The 23519-nt window shown below is 35.8% G+C and overlaps 2 protein-coding genes across 2 annotated transcripts in view; both read left to right on the top strand.

The window, feature by feature from the left end:
* The window catches only part of klhdc8b (kelch domain containing 8B), a 236755-nt gene extending 219625 nt beyond the window's left edge, over positions 1-17130 (top strand). Inside the window, exon 9 of the mRNA XM_056449548.1 lies at positions 17041-17130. The gene's annotated coding sequence lies outside the window, so the exon portion shown is untranslated. The remainder of the gene's footprint in view (positions 1-17040) is intronic.
* On the top strand, positions 16059-19849 carry guca1b (guanylate cyclase activator 1B). The gene is made up of 4 exons (XM_056449550.1): positions 16059-16820; positions 17041-17190; positions 18789-18903; positions 19310-19849. Exons 1-4 carry the CDS (start codon positions 16620-16622, stop codon positions 19435-19437), a joined length of 594 nt encoding a protein of 197 aa, XP_056305525.1. The 5' UTR covers positions 16059-16619; the 3' UTR covers positions 19438-19849.
* The last annotated feature ends 3670 nt before the right edge of the window (positions 19850-23519 follow it).

Raw genomic sequence — 23519 nt, 5'->3', positions numbered from 1 at the left:
TTTCATTTCAGTTGCATTTCAGTTTCTTATATAAATATTGAAATAAATAATATTAAATAATATAAAAATAAATATTGTGTTTTTTTTAGACATCTAAGCTTGATGCACTAAGAGATGAATCAAAATGAAATCACAAACAAGACTAAAAAGCAAAGCTGTGATTGTCATGCACATCTTGTCAGGGAAGCACGGTTGTGTGATCTGTAGTAAATCTCCGAAGGCCAGAGGGCGCTCTCATGATGAAACCCACAAAAACCCACAAAGAAGAGAACCAGGAAATCCAAAAAGTGCTGCATTATAAACAGAAATTTTATCTGCTTTCATTGATTTAGTGTGACGAATAATCACACCACTGCAGAAACATCTCGCAGAAGGATTTATTTCAAACACTCTTCTGAATTTTTATTATATGTGGAAATTTCATACATGCAGTGTTAACTACACAGATCCTGCTGGAGGTTTACTAGAACTGGCTTTACTGACAAAATGCTCATGAAAATAGTCTTCGATGAATTGCCCTTTCCAACCTTATATGTAAACATCAACATAAACAGATTAATGGTAATTTGAGGGTGTTTATCAGCCAAACCAAACTATTACAGAAAGTTTGCTATGGTAGGCTTTTTCGAACTCCTAAATTGAACTTTTATTGTTTTTTCAAAATGTTTCGCTTTTGCTTGAAATATATGGGGGTCTTTAAGGCCATTTCACACATCACCAACAAAAGCTGACCAGCAGCAACAGACACTTCATCTGGTCTTGGCAAATCAGTGTGTTACCCATCAACATCTGTTGGCATTAGTCAGTGCTTGTTTTCGCCAAACGAACATGTTCAGTTGCTGTTTGTTGGGCTGTGAATTGTCTGAAAAGTGACGTACTGTAATTTGGTGGTTGGCGTCTGTCGGTAAAGCGTGAATCAGTCTTTAGAAGCATCAAAATTAAAGGAGCAACCTAATTTTTCCCTCCCCGATACCTGTGGTGTTGTGCTGGTTGAGGTTGATCTCATGTATCACATCAAAGTGGAAATAGACACATATTTTCTGCCTGTATGAAGCCATGACAGACAGTCCTCCTGCTCGCAAACAACAGAGGATTGGAAGAAATGACAACACCAGCAGATGAGCTGTCAGATTTGATTTGCTTTTGAAAAGATATATTTTTATTATAATGCTTTATATTTGGTCACACTTTATTTTAAGGTACAATAATCGCTATTGATTAACCACTATGACTATTTTCTCACGCTAAACTCTGAATTTGCTGCTTATTAATCTTTTTTAAGGTAGTAGGTTTAGGATTAGGGATATAGAATAAGATAATTAAGAATATGTACTTTATAAGTATTAGTAAACATCCAATATCTTAATAATAGGCAGGTAATAAGCAACCTGTTCATAGAGAGAATTGTTACTTAAACTAAAGTGTTACCTTATTTTTTTATTTGTTATTGTCACATTAATGCAATCTCTGCTGCAAATAGCGAGTTCATTTACACTTTGCTTTCTGTGAGGTTAAATGTCACAGAGGTTCATATTTGAAGCCCCCTCCAGCACCGCAGGAGATGACAACGTGTGAATAGATGATCTGAGGAAAAGAGATAATGCCGAGAGAAATATACCTCTATTTTTTTTTCTCGTCTGTGAATTCTGCAACAAGACACATGACTCATCTTGGCAGAGTATTTTTTCGCTTTTGCTTGAGACTCATTTCTGTTGCCTCTACCAAATGAAAACGCTGAACATCCTTACACTCATGAAAAAAACAAATGTCTCAAGATGTTAAACAGGCTGTTTTCGGAATTCATTTGTCCTCAAGCTGAGAGCCAGAGAGGTGAATTGAGCCTGTATTTTCATATCTGGAGGTGCGAAGTGTTTTATTTCCGAGGTGTGGACCTCTCCGCAGTGCTTTAAATTACTCAAGGGACTTCAAATCATTGGACTTTTTTTTTAAACGCACAAACATGTTCAAATGTATTTCGTTCTTTACCCTTATTTTCATGTAAATCACTCTGGAGTAAGATCAGCAGCGTGTGATCAGCTAAACTCTAAGTAGCAGTTGTTTTGCAGTGGTTTTCTTGTTTTCTCCTTTCATGTTTTGAATATTCTCTGTGGTGGGTTGTTGAACTAATGCAGTTTCTCCAGTGTTTCGTGGGTTAACCTGTTTGTTTTGTTGATTTGTGAGGTGATGGGTAATCCGAGGAGCTGTAGAGATGGTCTGTTGTTTCTTTATGATGTTGTGCTGTCATGTAGTGGTGTATTAGTGCTAGCTGATGGCCTCTGACAGTCTTCAACATGCAGTGCCGATAGTTTTGGAATATATCTGATGCATATTCTTCTTACAAACAAAAAAACAATCAGAATGCACATGATCTCACTGCATAATCGCTAATCTAGACTGATAAGTCTTGGTTTTAGCCCTTAGCCGGAAACACATTTTTGGTTTGTGTTTTTTTTTCCTCATGTGAAATATTGCCATGGAGGAATGTTTCGCGCTGAGGCAGATGAGCAGAGACACGTGGGCGGCCCAGGGGAACTCGCCATGTCCCATGAGATTACACTGCACACATCCACACAATGAAAGCTGTTTCACCCTCGAGCGTACTGTTGTCGACCATGCACTGAATCAACCTCTGTTGTTACACTTTGAAAAACAGGTAACTGTTTTCCACGATTTTTCTGTGAAGAACTGTGGGACTGTAGATTTGATGTTGTATGAGCACTGTTGAGGTGGGACTACATTTATTCATTTCTAGACTCTTGATGGATGTGGAGTGAAGATTTACGTAAAAGTGAAAATGTTTGAAGCAAATGTATGTGTTTTAGGAGCTGGGTGAATGAAAAATTCTAGCATTATTTACTTTCATGTCATTCTAAGCCTGTGTGGAAGTAATACAACATTCAGGATTGACTTTATTTCCATAAATGCAGTGTTATGGAAGCTTGATTCTGCCATTAAGAAATTGATCAAAGCACAGTTCAAACATTTCTAAGATGTTTTATTAAGTAAGTTTATTTCTGCATATACAAATGCATGTTTGGATCTTGCAGGTTTACATTAATTTGTGAGAAATTAAGCGACCCAGGCTCATCATTGATATGTACCCCTGTATACATTTCTGGAGAGCACGAAATTCTTCCCAGGAGGTACATTTTTTGTAGTTTTTGTTTTCGCAAATCCACAAGAGGCCGCTCTGTATGCTTTTTCAGAACTCACGTTTCTCTTTTTTTATTTTTATTTTTTATTACTGAATCCGGAACAAACATAACAGTACATAAAGCATAAATTACAGTATCAATCAACAAGTGACATTGACAAAAAGTACAGTACAGTAGGGAACACTGGGAAAAAAATAACATCATAAGAAATATATATATACATGAAGAGAAGAAAGGGGGAAAAACATTAAAGGTTTTTGCAAATACAATGGTTAATTTAAGTTTACTTATTCGAAGATCTTCAAAACAGAGCATATTTTGACCGTTTTTTAAGCTTTCTTATTTGTTGATCCTGACTTAACTTCATATAATTCTCTGTACCTTTAATGAAGACAACAAAGGCAGGTTTACTATTTGAGAATTTGCAGTTGTGAATTTTTGTGAAATGTTTGTAAAAAAATCTACTTGGTAAAATAATTACATTTATTAAAAAAAAACATCTTCCATTTCTCTCACGAGTGCCATTCGTGCCTGCTGTTTTCACGTAAATCACCAGAGACAGCTGTCTACTGACTGACTGATGAACTTGCCCTCTTTCTTAATCCCAACCGACAGTTTTCAAAAGAACCAATTAACCGTCCACCGCCTTCCCTAAACCCAACTGACAGTGTTTTATAAAAAAGCAATCCAGAAAAACAAAAGCCCTCGCAGCCACCTGATTTTTACCACATTTTCAGATCTTACAACGTTCTCACCCTGTTATTTACTTGTTTAGTTTATTTTTTGCCTTTTGTTTTATTTTTATTTGCTTTCTGGAGCCATTCTTTGCTATACTCGAACCCCATCGTCGCAGTCAACTCCTCTCTGCATCTCAAGTCTGCCGACGTACGCAGCAAACCACTGGGCAAACTAGTAACAGCTGAAAAGTCATCCACATGGCTTAGCTGGTAACGTGAACAAAAACAGAAGCCGGCTGCGGCATCATAGCGCCCCATACTGTTTTAAAGACGAAATGCAGCCATACATAGCTTTGGCTACATAATTCGTGCTCTCCTAAAATTTATACTGGGGTACATTTTCACAATGAGCCTGTGTTGAAATTAAGTCATAATTGCATATTTTTAATTTGGGAAATAGATTTTATTCTCACAACTTGCATTTCTGAATTTTGTTCTTAAGGATCCTGAGTTTTTTTCTTAGCTTCTATTTCCCTATTATCTCTTATATCAATAATAACAATTGTCTTTTTTTTAAAAAGTTGTGATGAAATGTATGTAGATCATAAAATGACATTTTTCTATAGTTTTAAAAATGGATTGTTATAACATGCATTTTATTTATTCATTAATTTATTCAAAATGTTAAGCTTCCATACACAGGGGTCAATTTATTTCATTGTGTTATATAAATTTCTAAACAGAAGAAACTCAGGTTTGGAATGACAAGAGATTGAAAAAAATGCTGACAGAATTTTTAGGTGAACTGACCCTTTAAAGGTGCTGTAAGTGCCGACATTCCACTAATATACTAATTCAATCAGAAACTCAATCATTCAGAGACACAAATGTACAAATTTACGAACAGATTCCACTGTTTAACCTAGAGTGGCAAGTGATTCTGATTGGCTAAAACAGCATTGAGTACCCCTTGAATAGCTTTTATCTTAATTTCTTTCTTACAGTATCACATTCTGTCACAGAGACAGGTGTGATTTCTCAGGACACCTATTTCAGTGATACCTGTCCTATTGTAATTATATTTTCAATGTGATATTCCCGAAATGGCTTACAGCACCTTTAATGCTGTCTTCAGTGTGATGAATAGTTAGAAAGCAATATATATATACTGCACAGAGTATTAGTGAACTCTTTTGGCACCGGTTAAAGCCCCCATTGTATGCTAGCAGAAAATAGAGCTGCATATCGCATCGAGAACTTCACTCGAAACTTTCTAGATGGGTTAACGTGGTCTGGATGGAAATCTGAATTGTGTTGAACCGTGTTTGACACAGAATTGCGAGTCCAGTTCAGTAGTTCAGTGCCTATATATGTGAGGTAGTGCCTCTACTGCGATTTCTGTAATAAACTCTTTGAACATTTCTATGTCATCCTGTTTGCTTCAGTGTCTTTTTTCAAGTGTCATTTTCAGAAAGCATTCAGAAACATAGCGATGTGATTGGCTTTTTTTTTTTATCTTTGATAGTCATTCAATTGATATCTTAACCTCATATGTGATCAACAAAACTAAAATAGTTTTCCCAATACTGTGTTCATTATATATTTATGAATATGCTTATTAATTTCCACCCTCACTCAGTCACTCTTATTGGACTAATAAAAGTTGTAGTAAACATTACACAATGACAGATGCAGATTAATCGGTTTTTCAATCACAACAATTTATTTATTCAAATGCTGAATAACCCAGAAAGCACAAGTGCATATCACTGCATCCCGGAGTGGGAGGGATTTTTGATCCAAGTGGGTTGGGTTACCTCAAAGTGGGAGGTGCTTCTGCCATGGGTAGGTTGGGTTAAATCTAGTCTATACAGGTTACAGCTGCGCTACAGAGCATGTGCACATCAATATAGCATGATTTTCGTGACACTGCACAATAAGAATTACTGTTGGGGGTTTTCATTTCTGTAATGCTTTAGGTTTGGGGTAGGTGAAAATGTTAATAAAACACAATATGTTGGACATTAAAGCAATCAAAAGCCCCAGGACATTGTACAGCCCACCTGGAGCTCAAGTCTCACCAATTTACTGTTACTGTAAACTTTATTGTCCCCTTTTGGGGCGATTTGTTCTGCAGCATAAAAAATTTACAACGCATATATAAAACCACTCATTTAAGACAAACATTAAGACTCTTCCCATTGAAATTCAGCAAATCAATCAAACAAGGAACAAATAAACATTTAAATGTGTTGGTCCTTGCCTAAGGGACCCAATACAGACATCCTGAGGGAAGTATTTGAATTGAATCAAAAAGAGGATGGGATATATCAGATGTAATCTGATGGACTTTCTTTAACACCTAGCTTTCATACAAATAGGATAACCCCAGCAATTTTCCCCCTAATACTTTGCTGCAGGTATTCAAAACCATAGACAGCGAGTTCTTCTGTTTTACTTTTAAAGTATCAAACCAACAAATCAATGAAAATGTTCAAATGGATTCTACTGTATATAGGCCTTATAAAATGCCACCATCAGAGTCCTATCAATATTAAACTTCGCTAATTTCCACAGACAATAAAGTCTTTGTTGGCTTGTCCTACATAGTCTTTCAGTATTTTCATTAAAATTGTATTCATTATCAATAATAGTACCTAGGTACTTACAACTTTCGACTAATTTAATCTGGTGGTTATCAACCATAGTACTTAAAACTACTTCCTGCTTTCGCCGCAGGTCAATGCACATCTTTGTTTTCTCTGTGTTCAGACAAGCCTCTCGAAACCAATTTGTAAAATATTCAACAACAGGTCCATGTTCTGCCTCCTCACCAACCAACAAACTTACAATAATATGCATTTGGAGCTGCGGCTCTGACCTCTGTTTACACCTAAGCATGCAGAAATTCTTTCCTTTTGATCACTGAAGCCTGGTCATTGTCATCTTAGATCACAATCTTGCAAAGGTCGTTATAATCATTGAAACTGCCTGCAGTACATCTTGTCTACATTGTCTCTACATTTGTTACAACGTGAGGATTTGTGCAGAAGTGCACAAACAGAAACAGAGAAGTATTTCCAGCTTAATCTAAATAATGAATAGAGGCCGGGGGGTTGTTTTATTTATTACCATCTCTTGATAGATAGACAGACAGACTGATAGATAGATAGATAGATAGATAGATAGATAGACAGACAGACAGACAGACAGACAGACAGACAGACAGACAGACAGACAGACAGACAGACAGACAGACAGACAGACAGACAGACAGACAGATAGATAGATAGATAGATAGATAGATAGATAGATAGATAGATAGATAGATAGATAGATAGATAGATAGATAGATAGATAGATAGATAGATAGAAAGAAGAACATCTTCAAATGTGACATAAACTCTTGGCAAAACAGGGATTAAAGATGTCTTGTTTCTCTCCTGCCTGTTGGGGGTTGATTTACGACTTTCTGGTCTGCCAATCGTCTAAATGACATCCTGATTTTATGTTTTTTCCCTAATCTCGTATCCTCAGTAACCTAACATAAAGCCATTTTATATCAAGCCAGCTGTGCACCTAATTAGATGAAGGACGTGCCCAAATAATTCATTAATTTGCATCAAAAAATAATTAACAGTAAACAGTAAAATACTTTAATAATAAGCCCTTGAATCTGAGCGCACGCAGGTAACTGCTGATACTCCAATTAAACAGCAGCGGTCTGTACTTATCCTAATTTCTGCTCTTTAATTTCCCCGCAGTGTGTATATGTGCTTCATTATTACTCTGATTAAAGGGACGAGACGTACTGCGAAGAATATTACTCCAGGTTCCCTGCTGTGTGTTTTGGGTGAGGGGCTTGTGGAGGTAAGATGAAAGACAGAGGAGATGTTTATTCTCTGCCCTGGCAACTGGATCAGACGTTAATCTTAATTCAGGGCCAATGAATAACTGTCCTCATGGAGTCGTTTTTGATTGCATAACGTTGACACCCGCGGTCAGTTTGCTGACTAATGCGGAGAACTGTATCATTGAGGTACTTTTTGCTTGGTAATCGCATTAGCCTGTGTTAGATACTCACAAATCTGTACACTCTTTAATCCAAACAATTATAAATGATATTTTGTTTGTAAATCAGTCACCGTTAGGTATTTTTATATATTTTGAAAAGAAAATGATCAACCAATCACAGTACAAAACGGTAGCCTTTGTAACACTGACACCCAGGGGCATCTGTTAGTATTTTTTCTTCTTTTTCTTCTTCTTCCTCTACTTCTTCTTCTTCTTGTTATTATTATTATTATTCATTCATTCATTTACCTTCGGCTTAGTCCCTGATTAACAGGGGCCGCCACAGCAGAATGAACCGCCAACTATTCTGGCATGTTTTACACAGCGGATTCCCTTCCAAACACAACCCAATACTGGGAAAATTATTATTAGTAGTAGTAGTAGTAGTAGTAGCAGTAGTATATTATATAAGTAGTTGTGTTATATTATATAAGCCAGAGTATTAAAATAACTTTAATAACTAAATTTGTGCTTTCTTTTCTTATCCTTGTTAAAAATTTGCTGACCGATTTAGTGTACCGGATTAGAGCTTTTTCATTTTTAAATGTCGCCGATAAACGCAGTGGCGCAGTTGGTAGTGCTGATGTCTCACAGCAAGAAGGTCGCTGGTTCGAGCCTCGGCTGGGTCAGTTGGCGTTTCTGTGTGGAGTTTGCATGTTCTCCCTGTGTTTGTGTGGGTTTCCTCTGGGTGCTCCGATTTCCCCCACAGTCCAAATACATGCGGTACAGGTGAATTGTGCAGGCTAGATTGTCTGTAATGTATGAATGTGAATGAGTGTGTATGGATGGTTCCCAGAGATGGGTTGCGGCTGGAAGGGCATCCTCTGCATAAAACATGTGCTGGATAAGTTGTCAGTTCATTCCACTGTGGCGACCACGGATTAACAAAGGGACTAAGTCGAAAAGAAAATGAATGAATGAATGTCACCGATAAAAATCAACACGGTTTAGCAGTTTATTAAAACAGTAGATATTAAAATCCACTTATGACTTGTAATCATAATTAAGCTTATTTAAAGTGAACAGCACTGCAGCGCTCATTTCTCCATCAGTCTTTCTTGATTACCGCCTCATTTGGAGCTGTTATGACTCTGAAAGTACTAAATCATTTTCAGATGTAATTGATTTGTAATTACAAAGATTTGTTATCTGTTGCATGGCACAAAACTAAATACAGCTAAACTATGAGGAAACATAGCTTTTAGACTATTTTACATCACAAATGTATGTGTAATTTGTGTTGTATACTTGTTTTCCATATTTGTAATTGCATCCTGTATTAATCCAATAAGATTATTAATTATTGTGCAATGAGTGGCCTGGATCGCTCTAGGCCAGAGAAGCTTATCCTCATAAAATGTGCAGTCAGCACTTTGGAAAAGGTCTTTAAATATTACAGACCGACAAAATGCAGCCTTTACTGGCTGTGTGCTTCCAACTAACAAACTAATAAAATGAATTAGAGTAACAATTTTTAAACAGTTTAGTCAATTTCACAAATAATTATGTTAGTAAAGTTCTTGCAGAGATTGAATTGAACATAATAGTACATTCTCAGAAATGAAGGTATGCATGCTGTCACTGGGGTGGTACCTTTTCAAAAGGTACAAATTTGTACCTAAAAGAAACAGTTTACAGTTTTTCCCAATTGTTTACACACATTTTCTGATATCTCATATTGTCAGAACTCTACACACAAATCACAAAACACACACACATTGGGCAAAACCCTTCAATTCTTCTGCAAAATGAAACTTTACACTCAAAACAATGGGATTTCTTCTCAAAATGGTATTTTGTTTTCAAATGACACACACACAAGCCATCACATGAATAGACATCTATAAGAACCAGTTATGCACTGATGTGCTTAATGTAAAACACTATGACCACTTCTTTTCCATTCATCACAATGACTTACTGTAAGCCTTTTTTTTGTTCAGTGTTAAACTTACTACAGACAGTACACAGGCCTACATAAGTGCATTGAAAATATTTCAGAATATTGTTTTTATACAAAACACACAAATACACTGGACCAACAATATTTTACCGTATTTTTCGCACAAAAACAGTGTACACAGGTGTTCATCCCAACCAACACAAAGGTGTACATAACGTGGTCTACATATGCCATCAACAGAAGTATTATTGAATAAAGTTACAGTAAAAAAAAACAGCTGTACTGCATCCTCTTTTCTGTTTTGGTCTGGCCAAGCAGCAGGGGAAATGTCACCTTGCATGGCGAATCCAGCCATGAAAAGCATCAACTGCTATAGCTTGGAGAAGGGGTATACGTGTGTGTGGATTTCAGTCATACACTTTCCATCCCCAGGCAGAAAAAAAAATCCTCAATAGTATTGAGAAATGGAGAATATGGAGGGAGATAAACAACTAAAAAACATGGGCAGGCAGTGAACCAGTTATGAACCAGATGAGCTCTGATTTCTAAATTGCAACTATGCGTGACAGGTGTTTACTCATGTGATAAGTTAGTATGCAAAGTAAGGCAACTGACTTTACAATTGTGAATGACAGCGTGTTCCTTGTGAAAACAAGAGAGTTTCCGCATGAAGATTGTGCAAAATGCAGAGAATTGTGTGTAGTGTTTTGAAAAAAGTGTGTTTTAAACCTGCAATTTGAGTGTGAAGCAGGAATTGTGCTTGTAGTTTAGCAGAATTGGTTCAGGGGGTTGGTGCATCAGTTAAATGTTGTAGTCATTGTGTCTAAAGTACAAGTAATTGTGTGTAAACAACTAAGAAAAATTATAATACCTCAAGGGTACATATTAGTACCTTAAATGTACAAAAATATTCCTCTTAAAATTTTTAGGTTACTAACATATATGTTAGACAGCATGGTGGCACAGTGGGTATCACTCTCACCTCACAGCAAGAAGGTCGCTGGTTTGAGCCCCGGCTGGGTTTCTGTGTGGAGTTTGCATGTTCTCCCTGTGTTCGCGTGGGTTTCCTCCGGCTGCTCCGGCTTCCCCCACAAGTCCAAAGACATGCGCAACAGGTGAACTGAATAAGCTAAATTGTCCGTATAGTACATGTGTGTGAATGAGTGTGTTTGGGTGTTTCCCAGTGATGGGTTGCAGCTGGAAGGGCATCCACTGCGTAAAACATATGCTGGATAAGTTGGGGGTTCATTCCGCTGTGGCCACCCCAGATTAATAAAGGGACTAAGTCGAAAAGAAAATGAATGAATGAATGAAAGAATATATACCTTTGAGGTACCAATATGGACCCTTTAGATATAAATGTGTACCTTTTGAAAAGGTACCACCCCAGTGACAGCATGCATACCTTTATTTCTGAGTGTATAGCAAGACTAAAATACTAAGGTTACACTTTACAAAAGGGTTCATGAGATAATAATTGTTAGAGTATTAATAAACAGGGAAAATACAATTATTATAGTATTTTTCATCATTTGTTAACATTGATTAATGAAAATAAAGTCATTCAACTCTCGGTGCATTAACTAATGTTAACAAGCACAAACTTTGGATTTTAAAAATGCTATGATTAATAAATGCTGTACAAGTATTGTTAATTTTTAGTTCATGTTAGTCAATAAATTAACTAATGTGTCATTAATGTGACCAATGCTACTTTCTTGTTTATTCCAAAATGTAGTTTTATAGCGACGAATGAAGCACTGTGAACATCCACAAGTCAAACACTTCTCCACTCCACGTATAAGGAGATTATTATAATGAAATCCTATATACCGTCAGTGTGCTGCATTGCATTTTTATTCTTTAATATTACATGGATAATCCCTTTTCCTCTAGGTGATACAGCCTCATTGCAGAATTATTGACATTGTGGCCTTATAAGCAGACTATTTCGCCAGCAGATTCGTTCAGTCATAAATGTATATAAAGGTTCATTCAGGTAATAAATGAAACTGGCCAACATTATTATGTTTAAAACAGGTTTGTGAATTGTGTTGCTCTGTGGAGGACATCAAAACTTTCTTTGAGATTTTTCTGTGGGGTTTTAGAGGGAGATTTTCAACCTAAAATGTTAATAAAACCCATTATTAATCCGGGGTTGCCACAGTGGAATGAACCGCCAACTTATCCAGCATATGTTTTACGCAGCGGATGCCCTTCCAGCTACAACCCATTACTGGGAAACACCCATACACACTCATTCACACTCATACACTACGGACAATTTTAGCTTACCCAATTCACCTGTACCGCATGTCTTTGGACTGTGGGGGAAACTGGAGCACCCGGAGGAAACTAACGCGAACGTGGGGAGAACATGCAAACTCCACACAGAAATGCCAACTGACCATAGGCTGTAAAAGATATGGGCGTAGTATCCGTGATATCACACATAGGTTTCTGAAGAACCCAAAAGAAGCTACTAGTAGGAGTGGCCAACCGTCGCCATTTTGTTCACGTGTCATCGCACCGAACCGGGAATACCAAACAAGGGCAAAGAGATGGAGCGTGAGCGGAACTACAGACGCCTGCTAGCATTTTGCTTTGGCAGGTTTTCCTATGGGAGAAATGCTTAATAATTCATTGCCTGTGACTTGTTTGTTTTCTGACCACATGTGTTTGGTTGTAGACTATATCAATAAAGCGTTTAGACTTTTAAAAACACTGTTGTAATACATTGAGCCACTAAACATTGTTCTTATGTGACGTTTTTCTACAGGAGGAAAATGCGAATTACTACTAAACACTTCAAACATAGTCTGTGATAGTAAATGCAAAGCTACTTATGAATACCAGGCATAACACTGTATGACAACGCTTCAGATGACTGTTTTAGATCCTACAGCTAATCAATCTGTCAGATTCTGGAGTGCTTTAAAACTCTAAAGAACATTATAAATGATAAATAATCCTAAATAAAACAAATACATTTATAGAGATGGTATACAAGTATATAATTTCACTCACCTGGGAAACGGAGGCCACATGAATGGTTTGTGAGTACAATTAAGTGCACACAGCATGCCATAACATCTGATAATGGTAAGAAATAATTCAAAAAGGCAATTGACTGTGTAAAGCCACATAAAATAAAACGAAAATACGATGTATATGCTGAGTTCAGCAGCCAATCAGCCGCTAACAGCTGAGGTGAAGTGACGGCGACCAGCGAGACCTAGCTGTCACTCAAGTAGCCACGCCCTTAATTATGCAGACTTAATATAACCTAATATAAAGGAAACAGATGAGTTATCCCCTCACAATTGTCATGAAGGGTAAAAATAGCTATATGAACCAAAATCGTTCTTTGTACCAGGCTGTAAACACCTTTTTTCTGCTGTAAAGTTGGCCATTCTAACAGTGGGCTCAATTGAAATTTGCTGTATGGAGCCAGGACTAGCAGAATTTCCATGAATTGCAGTTTTAGTTACTTCCGTATTGGCTTCCCGAGGGAGAGTGGGAGGTTGCTGCTTGCAACTGACCCAGCCGAGGCTAAAACCAGCGACCTTTTTGCTGTGAGGCGACAGCACTACCTACTGCGCCACTGCGTCACCGTCACTTTTTTTAATAAAAGTACACTAATTACTTTTTTCAATACATCTTTTATATATATATATATATATATATATATATATATATATATATATATATATATATATATATATATATATATATATATATATATATATATATTTCCCAGCTTTTCTGTATCTAGTAAAATGACATACAGTAAAATAAATCTCCAGTGTGTGTTCTAAATTGAATACAGGCTATAATTGTAGATTTTATAGACTTATAGTACATATAGACTTATAGTACGTAATATTTTGATAATTACAGTAATTATTTAAAAACAGAAGTGCTAAAATAGTCTATAAAAAGGGATTATTTGACTTTTAAAAAGTAAGTACAATTAGCATAATTATAAAAACTGAGTCAACTTAACAGTTCCAAGGTGTAATGGGTGCATTTTATTTTTGTAAAGTCAACTTGTTGCTTTTAAGGCAATTGGTTTACTCACTTTAAGTAACTAATAGCTTTTTACAGTGTACATTAAAAATATTTTTGTTGATTGTTCAATTTTTTTTTAAATGAGTTGAATCAACACAATTCTTGCGATTTCATTGGGACAACTTAATTGCTTTATGTTCAATCCACTTAAATTTGTAAAAACTAATAAGTTAACCTAATTCCTTCATATTGTCCCAACACAAATTGGTTGTATGGAACCCAGCTTTTTTGCAGTGAATCAGTCACGGAAAACAACAATATATAAATGCTTTAAAAAAGAATAACAATAAGAACATATGAACTTTAAAGATAGAATATCTGCACTGAACTGTCGCAAAAATCATTTAATGTTACGCGTCATACATTTGCATACCATCACTTTTTAAAATAATGGTTTTATTACCATTAGTGTTCCATGGAGAGCTTTAAATATCTACTAAACCTTTGATTAATCGGAAGGTTCTTTGTGGGGGTAAATCAATATTTAGTTTATTAACATAAACTTTTTTTAACATTGTCTGTAATGTTCTGTTAGAAACCAAAAATGTCTTTATGTGTTTTAAGACTGTAAAATAAAAATCGTGTAACTATAAAAACAAACAAACTTGAATTGATAGTTCAGTTCCTGCAGTGCAAATACAGCAAAAAGCAGGTACATTTGCCAATAGTTACAGGAACTATTTTCCTCAGGCGCAAAAAACCCTATAGAGAAATCATTATTGGTTATCCGAACAACCTTGAATAGAGGATAAACTTTTTTTATTCTTAGTGTAAAGAACATTAAAATAAAAAAACCTTTCATTAGGCTTAGTCCCTTTATTCATCAGGGGTTGCCACTGCAGAATGAACCGCCAACTTATCCAGTATATGTTTTACACAGAGGATGCCCTTCCAGCTGCAACCCAGTACTGGGAAACAGTCTCATTCACACACATACACTACGGCCAATTTAGCTGTAGGGGAAAACCAGAGCACACAGAGGAAACCCACGACAACACAGGGTGAACATGGAAACTCCACACCAACTGACCCAGATGGGGCTCGAACCAGCGAACCTCTTGCTGTGAGGCGACAGTTCTAACAACTGCCCCTAATAAAACTTTTGTGCAATGAAAAGTTTTCATAGATTTAAAAAGGTATCCTCCGTCAATGATAATAAACAATAATTTTCAAGCGTGTATAAAAACAAAATTCAATTATGTGGATGTATGGTTTAAATTATGTTAAAGTTCCTTGTGCAAGAATTGCAACAAATAGCGTTTTAGTTTTCATTGTTGTCCAAAGCACCACATGTCCAGACAAAACGCAGCACCCTCATGAACTAGGCCAAACTTCTCTGCATCCTATTTTTGAAAAACTATTAATAGGAAGGGCAGAGGGGATTATGACTCAGATAGTCTGAATGATTCACAGGATTGAGTATATCAAGATCTGGATCCAGTGAGCGACATTTTAGAACGACCTCATCAGATCCCGAACCCTCAACCAATGCTACATTTTTCCAGTAAAACATTTTGGAGCCACAAATGCTGTTTGTCATTCACTCTTTTAATGTCAATTTTATTGCCATTGATTATCCCAAAACATCCAAACAACAGACTTTTTTACATTATTAAATGGTATTCACACTACTCTGTTGTTGCTGTTTTTTCAGAACTTCTCCCTGCTATGACATCACTTAAAAAAAAACATTTATTTTCGATTGTAACTTATAGACCATTCAGTGTGGTCATTTCATTGGCCCATGAACATTTCCTGCTCATTATTAAACTGTTTCATAACTTAAACAAGAGGCAATTCAATTATAACTTAATGTTAAAACAGCTATCATAACATTATTTATCAATATGTGGCTCTTTTTTTATTCTCGGAAGCTATGGAAATTAAAAACGTAAAACAGGAAATACGTTGAGACCATTGTTTTTGTTTACATCCCTCAAAATGGCCTATATTAATTTTCTGTAATACTATCATACAGTAGTCAACATCTGAAGTGGATTAAAATCTTTCCCAACAACCATTCCTGCCTTGGAATTTTGAAAAACTTTTCTGATCCACTTCAAATGTTGACTAATGTATACATTTTACTATACGTTTTAAAATACATTTTAATGTCATCAAACTGACCGCAAGACATTCACTGATTTGACTTTGTCTCAAAAACAGAAGTGCTATTTTAACTTATCCATTTTGAGCAGCTTTTCTGGTGATTAGGTGAAAGAGTGATCTGGTACATTTAGTCTCTTTGAACCCAAATTGCTATTTTAATTTGAACAGGAAAAAAATAGTGTGGTCATGGTTAATGTTCTGACATGGGACCCTCGGGGAGCCCTTGAACCTGTGCTGAGCAGTGGAACTCTCTGTGGACTAAATGATAAATTATAGCAAAGCTCTTGATCTTGTTTCAAACTAATTGATTCAGACATGGATTGATATGAATAATCCCTTTCAGTCATGTGATCCAAAATAGCCCTTGTGCTGAATCCCAATCCAGTAGAGCACCTTCAGCTGGCAGGCTGAGTTTACTTTTACACTTTGGTAAACATTGACACTTTTTACTCCTTTATTTTTCTTCAGAGTGTCATTATTTGGTGTTGTATCATCAGTTTGCGTAGCTTAAAGGTTTATTGGGATGTCTGGATCAGGAGGAACTCCAGGAAACTAAAACAGCTATATGTGATCATGGACATTTTTGGTTGAGAAGTAGAGCTTGTGTGTTTTTTGTTTTCATTTTTCGTGATGGGTCAGCGGCTCAGCGATGATTCGGACGAAAAAGAGATTGATGTTGCCGAACTGCAGGAGTGGTATAAGAAGTTTGTGATTGAATGTCCGAGTGGAACCCTCTTTATGCACGAGTTCAAGAGCTTTTTTGGTGTTACTGAAAACCCAGAAGCAGCGGATTACATAGAAAACATGTTCCGGGCTTTTGATAAAAATGGGGTAAGTCGCTCGATTTCAGATACTTTCAAAGATATAGGGATATACAGTATGCTTTATTTTGATCCTCTTTAAACATTCTGTTATCTAGAAGTAACTTCTGGAAGAAATTAAGGATAATAGAAACAGTCCATCAAAAACAAAGTGTTACTAAAGATAATGATATGCTGTAATTAATATAATACAATATATGGACCTGAGATTTTTTTCTTGTTTGTTGTAGGACAACACTATCGATTTTCTGGAATACGTGGCGGCCTTGAATCTAGTGCTGCGAGGGAAGTTGGAGCACAAACTGAAATGGACATTTAAAATGTATGACAAGGATGGAAGCGGTTGCATCGACAAAACAGAGCTCAAGGAGATTGTGGAGGTAATCATCCCTTGTGTCCTTTCTGTTGGTCAACAAGCTCAGACAATAATCAGGCCGATTTGCAGATTGGTTGAGATTAGACCTCTTCCTGATTGACTAGTTAAAGAAGAAAAGTTTCAGCTGAATTGGGGCAAACGTTTCATGAGAATTTGATGATGAGCAGCTTTTACCTAGACATTGAAACGTACTGGTGTTATGGAGGATTAATCCATCTGACCTCTGTGCCAGTAGGATATTTGTGTGCGGAGATTATTCCACTTCTTGTTTTTATAAAGTTTCACATATTTATAACTGAGTACTACTGTCAATATGACTTTTAAATGAAGCTTGTTTACACTATGAAATAAAAACAAAAGTAACTGTGACTTTTTGTCTTCCAAATTTGCGGAAAATAGTCGGAACTCCAAGTTTATACACTGTAAAAAAATACTGGTTGCTTTAAATTTTTAAGCTGAATCAAATTGATCTTATGAGTCCACTGAACTTAAATGATGTTAAACTGACTTAAAACAGCTTGCGTAACTTATAAAATTAAGTTAGAACATGATTAACTTAGTTCAATAAGTTACACTGTATTTTTTACAGTGTATGCACCAGTTTTTTTCTCAGAATTCTACATTTACAGTTGAAGTCAGAATTATTAGCCCTCCTATTTATCTTTTCCCCAATTTCTGTTTAACGGAGAGCAGATTTTTTCAACACATTTCTAATCATAATAGTTTTAATAACTAATTTCTAATAACTGATTTATTTTATCATTGCCATGATGACAGTAAATAATATTTTTCTAGATATTTTTAATATTTTTCTTAGATATTTAAAGGCTTAACTAGGTTAATTAGGTTAACTAGGCAGGTTATGTAATTAGGCAAGTTATTGTATAATGACGGTTTGTTCTGTAGACTATCAGGAAAAATATATATAGCTTGGAGGTGTTAATAATTTTGACCTTAAAATGGTTTTTAAAAATTAAAAACTGCTTTTATTCTAGCCGAAATAAAACAAATAAAACTTTCTCCAGAAGAAAAAAGATTATCAGACATACTGTGAAAATGTCCTTGCTCTGTCAAACATTATTTGGGAAATATTTAAAAAAGAAGAAAAAAATCAAAGGGGGGCTAATCATTCTGACTTCAACTGTATGTCTCACAGTTCTGACTTTTTACATAGAGTTCCATGTTTATGTCTTGTTTTTTTCTCGGAATGCAGTTTATATCAAGCAGTTATGATATTTTGTCATGAATTTCAAGTTTACATCTCAGAATTCACATTTTCCCCCGCACAGTTCTGATATTTTTCTCTTATCAGACATTTTCCTGAAATTTCTGAGTTTATTTTTTAGTATATATTGCGGTTCGAACCTTTTCTCCATATTATTTTCTCAAACAATGTTGAAAGTTTTTAACTTGAAACTGAAAGACACAATTCTGAGAAGAATAAAAAACTGAATCGAAACCAGCTTATGACAGATATGAACTTGCAATTGCCAAAAGTTTTGTCAAAAATTTTATTTTTTATAGCAGAAACAAACCTTCATATGTTTGTATGCATTCCTCATTACTCAAGCAAAATGATCACCTTTTACCTTACATTTACAGTCAATCTACAGACTAAAGAAAGCCTGCCATGGTGAACTTGATGCAGAATGTAACCTGCTTACCCCCGATCAAGTGGTGGACAGGATATTTGAGCTGGTGGATGAGAATGGAGATGGTAAAATCTACTATGATTTATTATTTCTCAAAACAGTCACTAAAAAGTTAATCAAACAGTCATTTCTTTTTCAGTCTTTTTAGACCATTTTGAGGGATGTAAACAAAAACAATGGTCCCAACGTATTTCCTGTTTTACATTTTTAATTTCCATAGCTCCCGAGAATCCAAAAAGAGCCACATATTGATAAATAATGTTAGGATAGCTGTTTTAACAATAAGTTATGATTGAATTGCCTCTTGTTACAGTTATGAAATAGTTTGAAAACAAGCAGGAAATGTTCATGGGCCAATGACATGGCCACATTGAAGTGGTCTATAATATATAGTCTCGTTTATTTAAATTTCATTGGCGTTAATAATTAAATGATCCGAGGCAGTCCTGATTGTTTTTGGTGTGTCCGCAGGAGAGCTTTCTCTGGATGAGTTCATCGACGGGGCTCGACGTGACAAGTGGGTCATGAAGATGCTGCAAATGGACGTGAACCCCGGGGACTGGATCAATGAACAGAGACGCCGCAGCGCCAACTTCTGAACTCCACATTCACCAAAATAACCCTTAACACAAGCCTGCCCTTTAACCAGTCTCAGTCCTGGGTCATCAAAGTCAATTTTGAGTCATCAGTATAAACTGTATATATTTCTATCTACTAGTTTACATCTCCTAGTCCTTTTCTGACCAACAGAATTTGTTCTGTTTTCATGTATATATTCATTTTTTTCTTCATTGTTTTTTGTTTATGTCTTTCTGTTATTAGGAATACTATTATTCTGCATATAAGTCCATCTGACTTTACTGTATTTGGCATATTACTCAGTTTATACACAACAGCCAGTTTCAAATGGGCATATCTCACGTTTGTAAATATATGAATATTGTAAAGACCGAAGTCTCTTGAAGGTCCTAATTGTAAAGGCACTGAATCTGTACATGTCTCAAAAATAAAGCTCACCAATTGTATATTAAATGTTTTGTTGTTTATGTAATTCTTCATTTTCTTATTTCTTATAAACTCAGGGTAGTAATTGAAACAATTTAGTTACATTTTAATAGTCATATGTTTTATATAAATAGCAAAACACTCAGTGTAATTGGTATTTAGTAAATAGTACAACAGATTTTTGTGTTCACACAAATTCTCTCTTCAAATATGAATTGTCTTTTTTTAAATGGCTCAAATTTGACTGCAACTTTTAAGAGATTGTAATATCAGCTTGATTTGTGTTTATTGGTAAAGTCAGCATTAGCTATTCTGGTTGATAACTGGAAATAACCAATCATTTAATGTTTTTAAAGTTTTTTTTTTTTGCATATTTAAAATTATGTTTTCTTTATAAAGCCAAGCACAAATAGTTTAGAAGAGTTTTTCTCTTCCTACAGCTTATTAATTGCACCAGTTTATTATTTTTTTTAAAGTAGTAGTTATTATTTAAAATCTCCTTAACAGAAATGACAACTTATTTTGTTTTAAACATTCAATTTTTCAATTCAATTCAATTCACCTTTATTTGTATAACGCTTATACAATGTAGATTGTGTCAAAGCAGCTTCACATAAAAGGTCGCAGTAAATAGGAACAGTGTAGTTCAGTTTGTAGTGTTTAAGTTCAGTTCAGTTTAGCTCAGTTCAGTGTGGTTTAATAATCACTACTGAGAGTCCAAATACTGAAGAGCAAATCCAACGATGCACAGCTCTACAGATCCCGAAACATGCAAGCCAGTGGCGACAGCGGAGAGGGAAAAAAAACTTCACTAAAGGTGGAAGTGAAGAAAAAAAACCTTGAGAGAAACCAGGCTCAGTTGGGCATGACCATTTTAATTTCTCCGCTGGCCAAACGTCTTGTGCAGAGCTGCAGTCTCAGTGGCGGAGGCTGGAAGCTGGCCTCAGCGAAGACTCGTCTGTTTCTGGAGCGTCACAGGAATCAGTCTCATGTTCTCCACTCCTCCATGACCATCACAGTAGCTGCTCAGGATTCGGCCAGGTCCAGGATATAAAAACCTTGGGATCATCTCGTCGTTGGTCTTGGATCGAATCAGTGGCTCTGTATAGTCTGAGGGCCTCGGGAAGAGTATCCCCAGGTGGAAATGGAGAATAAAGAAAATAATTAGCGTAGCTGATGTTCACAGTGTATATCAACAAGATGCATAACCTGTGTGGAAGCCCCCAAGTGGTGCACTAAGTGTATGCTTTACTGAACAGATAGGTCTTTAATCTAGTTTTGAATTGGGAGAGTGTGTCTGAGCCTCGGACGTTATCAGGAAGGCTATTCCAGAGTTTAGGGGCTATAAATGAGAAGGCTCGACCTCCTTTACTCGACTTTGCTATTCTAGGTACTACCAGAAGCCCTGAGTTTTGAGACCTTAAAGAGCGAGTTGGATTGTAGCGAGACAGAAGATTGGTTAGATAAACAGGAGCTAGATTATTTAAAGCTTTGTAGGAAAGAAGCAATATTTTAAATTCAATACGAAATTTAACAGGCAGCCAGTGTAAGGAGGATAAAATTGGGGTGATGTGATCAAATTTTCTAGACCTGGTAAGAACTCTGGCAGCTGCATTTTGTACTAATTGAAGTTTGTTAATAGAGGATGCTGGGCAGCCAGCAAACAGTGCATTACAGTAGTCCAGCCTAGAAGTCATAAAAGCATGGACTAGCTTTTCTGCATCTGAGATGGATAGCATACTTCGTAACTTAGCGATATTTCTCAGATGAAAGAAAGCAGTTTTTGTGACATGGGATATATGATTTTTAAAAGTTAAATTACTGTCTAATATGACACCCAAATCTTTTATAGTAGAGCTAACGCTAACTTTGTATCCCTCTAATTGTAGGTCGAGTTGTGAGATCTGCTGTGTACAGGATTTTGGCCCAATAAGTAATAATTCTGTTTTGTCTGAGTTTAAGAGAAGATAATTGTTTGTCATCCAGTCTTTAACATCTTTAATACACTCAGTTAGCTTGGACAGATTAGACGTCTCGTCAGGTTTAGTTGAAATATAGAATTGAGTATCATCTGCATAGCAGTGAAAGCTGATCCCATGTCTTCTAATAATGTCTCCCAGGGGTAGCATGTATATTGTAAACAGCAAAGGGCCTAAAACTGATCCTTGAGGCACCCCGTATTTTACTGGGCTGATTTGTGAAGGCTGTCCATTAATATTCACAAACTGGTAACGGTCAGATAAGTATGACTTAAACCATTGTAGGGCATGTCCCTGGACACCTGTAGACTTTAAGCGATTAATAAGGATACCATGGTCAATGGTGTCAAATGCCGCACTAAGATCGAGTAGAACTAATAGCGAGATGCACCCTTGGTCAGCAGCTAAGAGTAAATCGTTGGTTATTTTCACTAATGCAGTTTCTGTACTGTGATGAGCTCTGAAACCTGACTGAAACACTTCAAAAACATTGTTGGTCTGCAGAAAGGAGCATAATTGAGCAGATACTTTTTCTAGTATTTTAGATATAAATGGAAGGTTTGAAATAGGCCTATATTTAGCTAAGTTGCTGGGTTCTAGTTGTGGTTTCTTAATAATAGGTTTAATAACAGCTAACTTGTAAGGATTTGGAACTTGGCCTAAAGATAAAGAAGAGTTGATAATGTTAAGAAGAGGTTCTCCTATAACAGGTAGCAATTCTTTCAGTAACTTTGTCGGAATTGGGTCCAATATACACGTAGCTGATTTAGAGCTATTTATAATTTTGTCTAGCTCTTCCTGTTCTATGATTTTAAAGCACTGTAGGTTATTTAGATTCAGAGACGTGTTTACTGGATCTGAAGTATAAGGCGGTGCAGAAAGTTTAATATCTCCTATTTTCTGTCTAAAGCCTTCTATTTTATCACTGAAAAAATTCATGAAGTCATCACTACTAATTTGCGGTGGAACGTTTTGTTCCAAAGATGACCGATTGTTTGTTAATTTAGCAATGGTGTTAAATAAGAATCTAGGATTGTTTTGATTATTTTCTATCAGTTTGCGGAGGTGCTCAGCCCTGGCAGATTTTAAAGCCCTCCTATAGCTGGACATACTGTCTTTGTATGCAATTCTAAATACTTCTAAATTAGTTTTTTTCCATTTACGTTCATGTTTTAATAACTAACAAATAAGCTTTCTCTGCTGATTTCTTTGACATAGGTCCTATAGGATATCATTAGTTTTTAAATATTTTAATTGTGCTACAGCAATGTAAAATGTCTGTTGTAAAAAAACAAAAAAAAACAAAACAAATCATGCACACATTAATAAATATTTAGCTTTCAATATTGAAATTTAGTAGGCCTATTAATATGCATTCATTAATATTTAATATAAATACTATTATTTAATACAGATGTTTAGTAACAGTAGTAGTAGTACACTCAAAAAAGATGTTTGCTGTTTGTTCAAACTAGGCCTATTTTATTAAAATGGTCTGAAACAACACAATTCTTTATTTTTGGGAGGGGACAGCTTATTTGTTTTGTGTTCAATCTACTTAAAATTGTAAAAAGCTAATAAGTTAACTTATTTCCTTCATGTTGTCAATGTCCCAACACAAGTCAATTGTGAGCAACCCAGTATTTTTACAGTGTAGTAGTCTTTCAAGTTAATTCTTCCAGTAGGCTATTAGCATT

This window comes from Danio aesculapii, chromosome 23 (genome assembly GCF_903798145.1).
Source record: "Danio aesculapii chromosome 23, fDanAes4.1, whole genome shotgun sequence".
NCBI lineage: Eukaryota > Metazoa > Chordata > Actinopteri > Cypriniformes > Danionidae > Danio > Danio aesculapii.
Note: the sequence above shows the minus strand (reverse complement) of the source record. Positions and strands in the feature narration are given on the sequence as shown.

Coding starts and splice junctions, on each gene's coding strand:
- guca1b (XM_056449550.1), top strand. CDS start 16,620: ATGGGTCAGCGGCTCAGCGATGATTCGGACGAAAAAGAGATTGATGTT. Junction 16,821..17,040: donor GGGCTTTTGATAAAAATGGG/GTAAGTCGCTCG, acceptor TGTTTGTTGTAG/GACAACACTATCGATTTTCT. Junction 17,191..18,788: donor AGCTCAAGGAGATTGTGGAG/GTAATCATCCCT, acceptor TTACATTTACAG/TCAATCTACAGACTAAAGAA.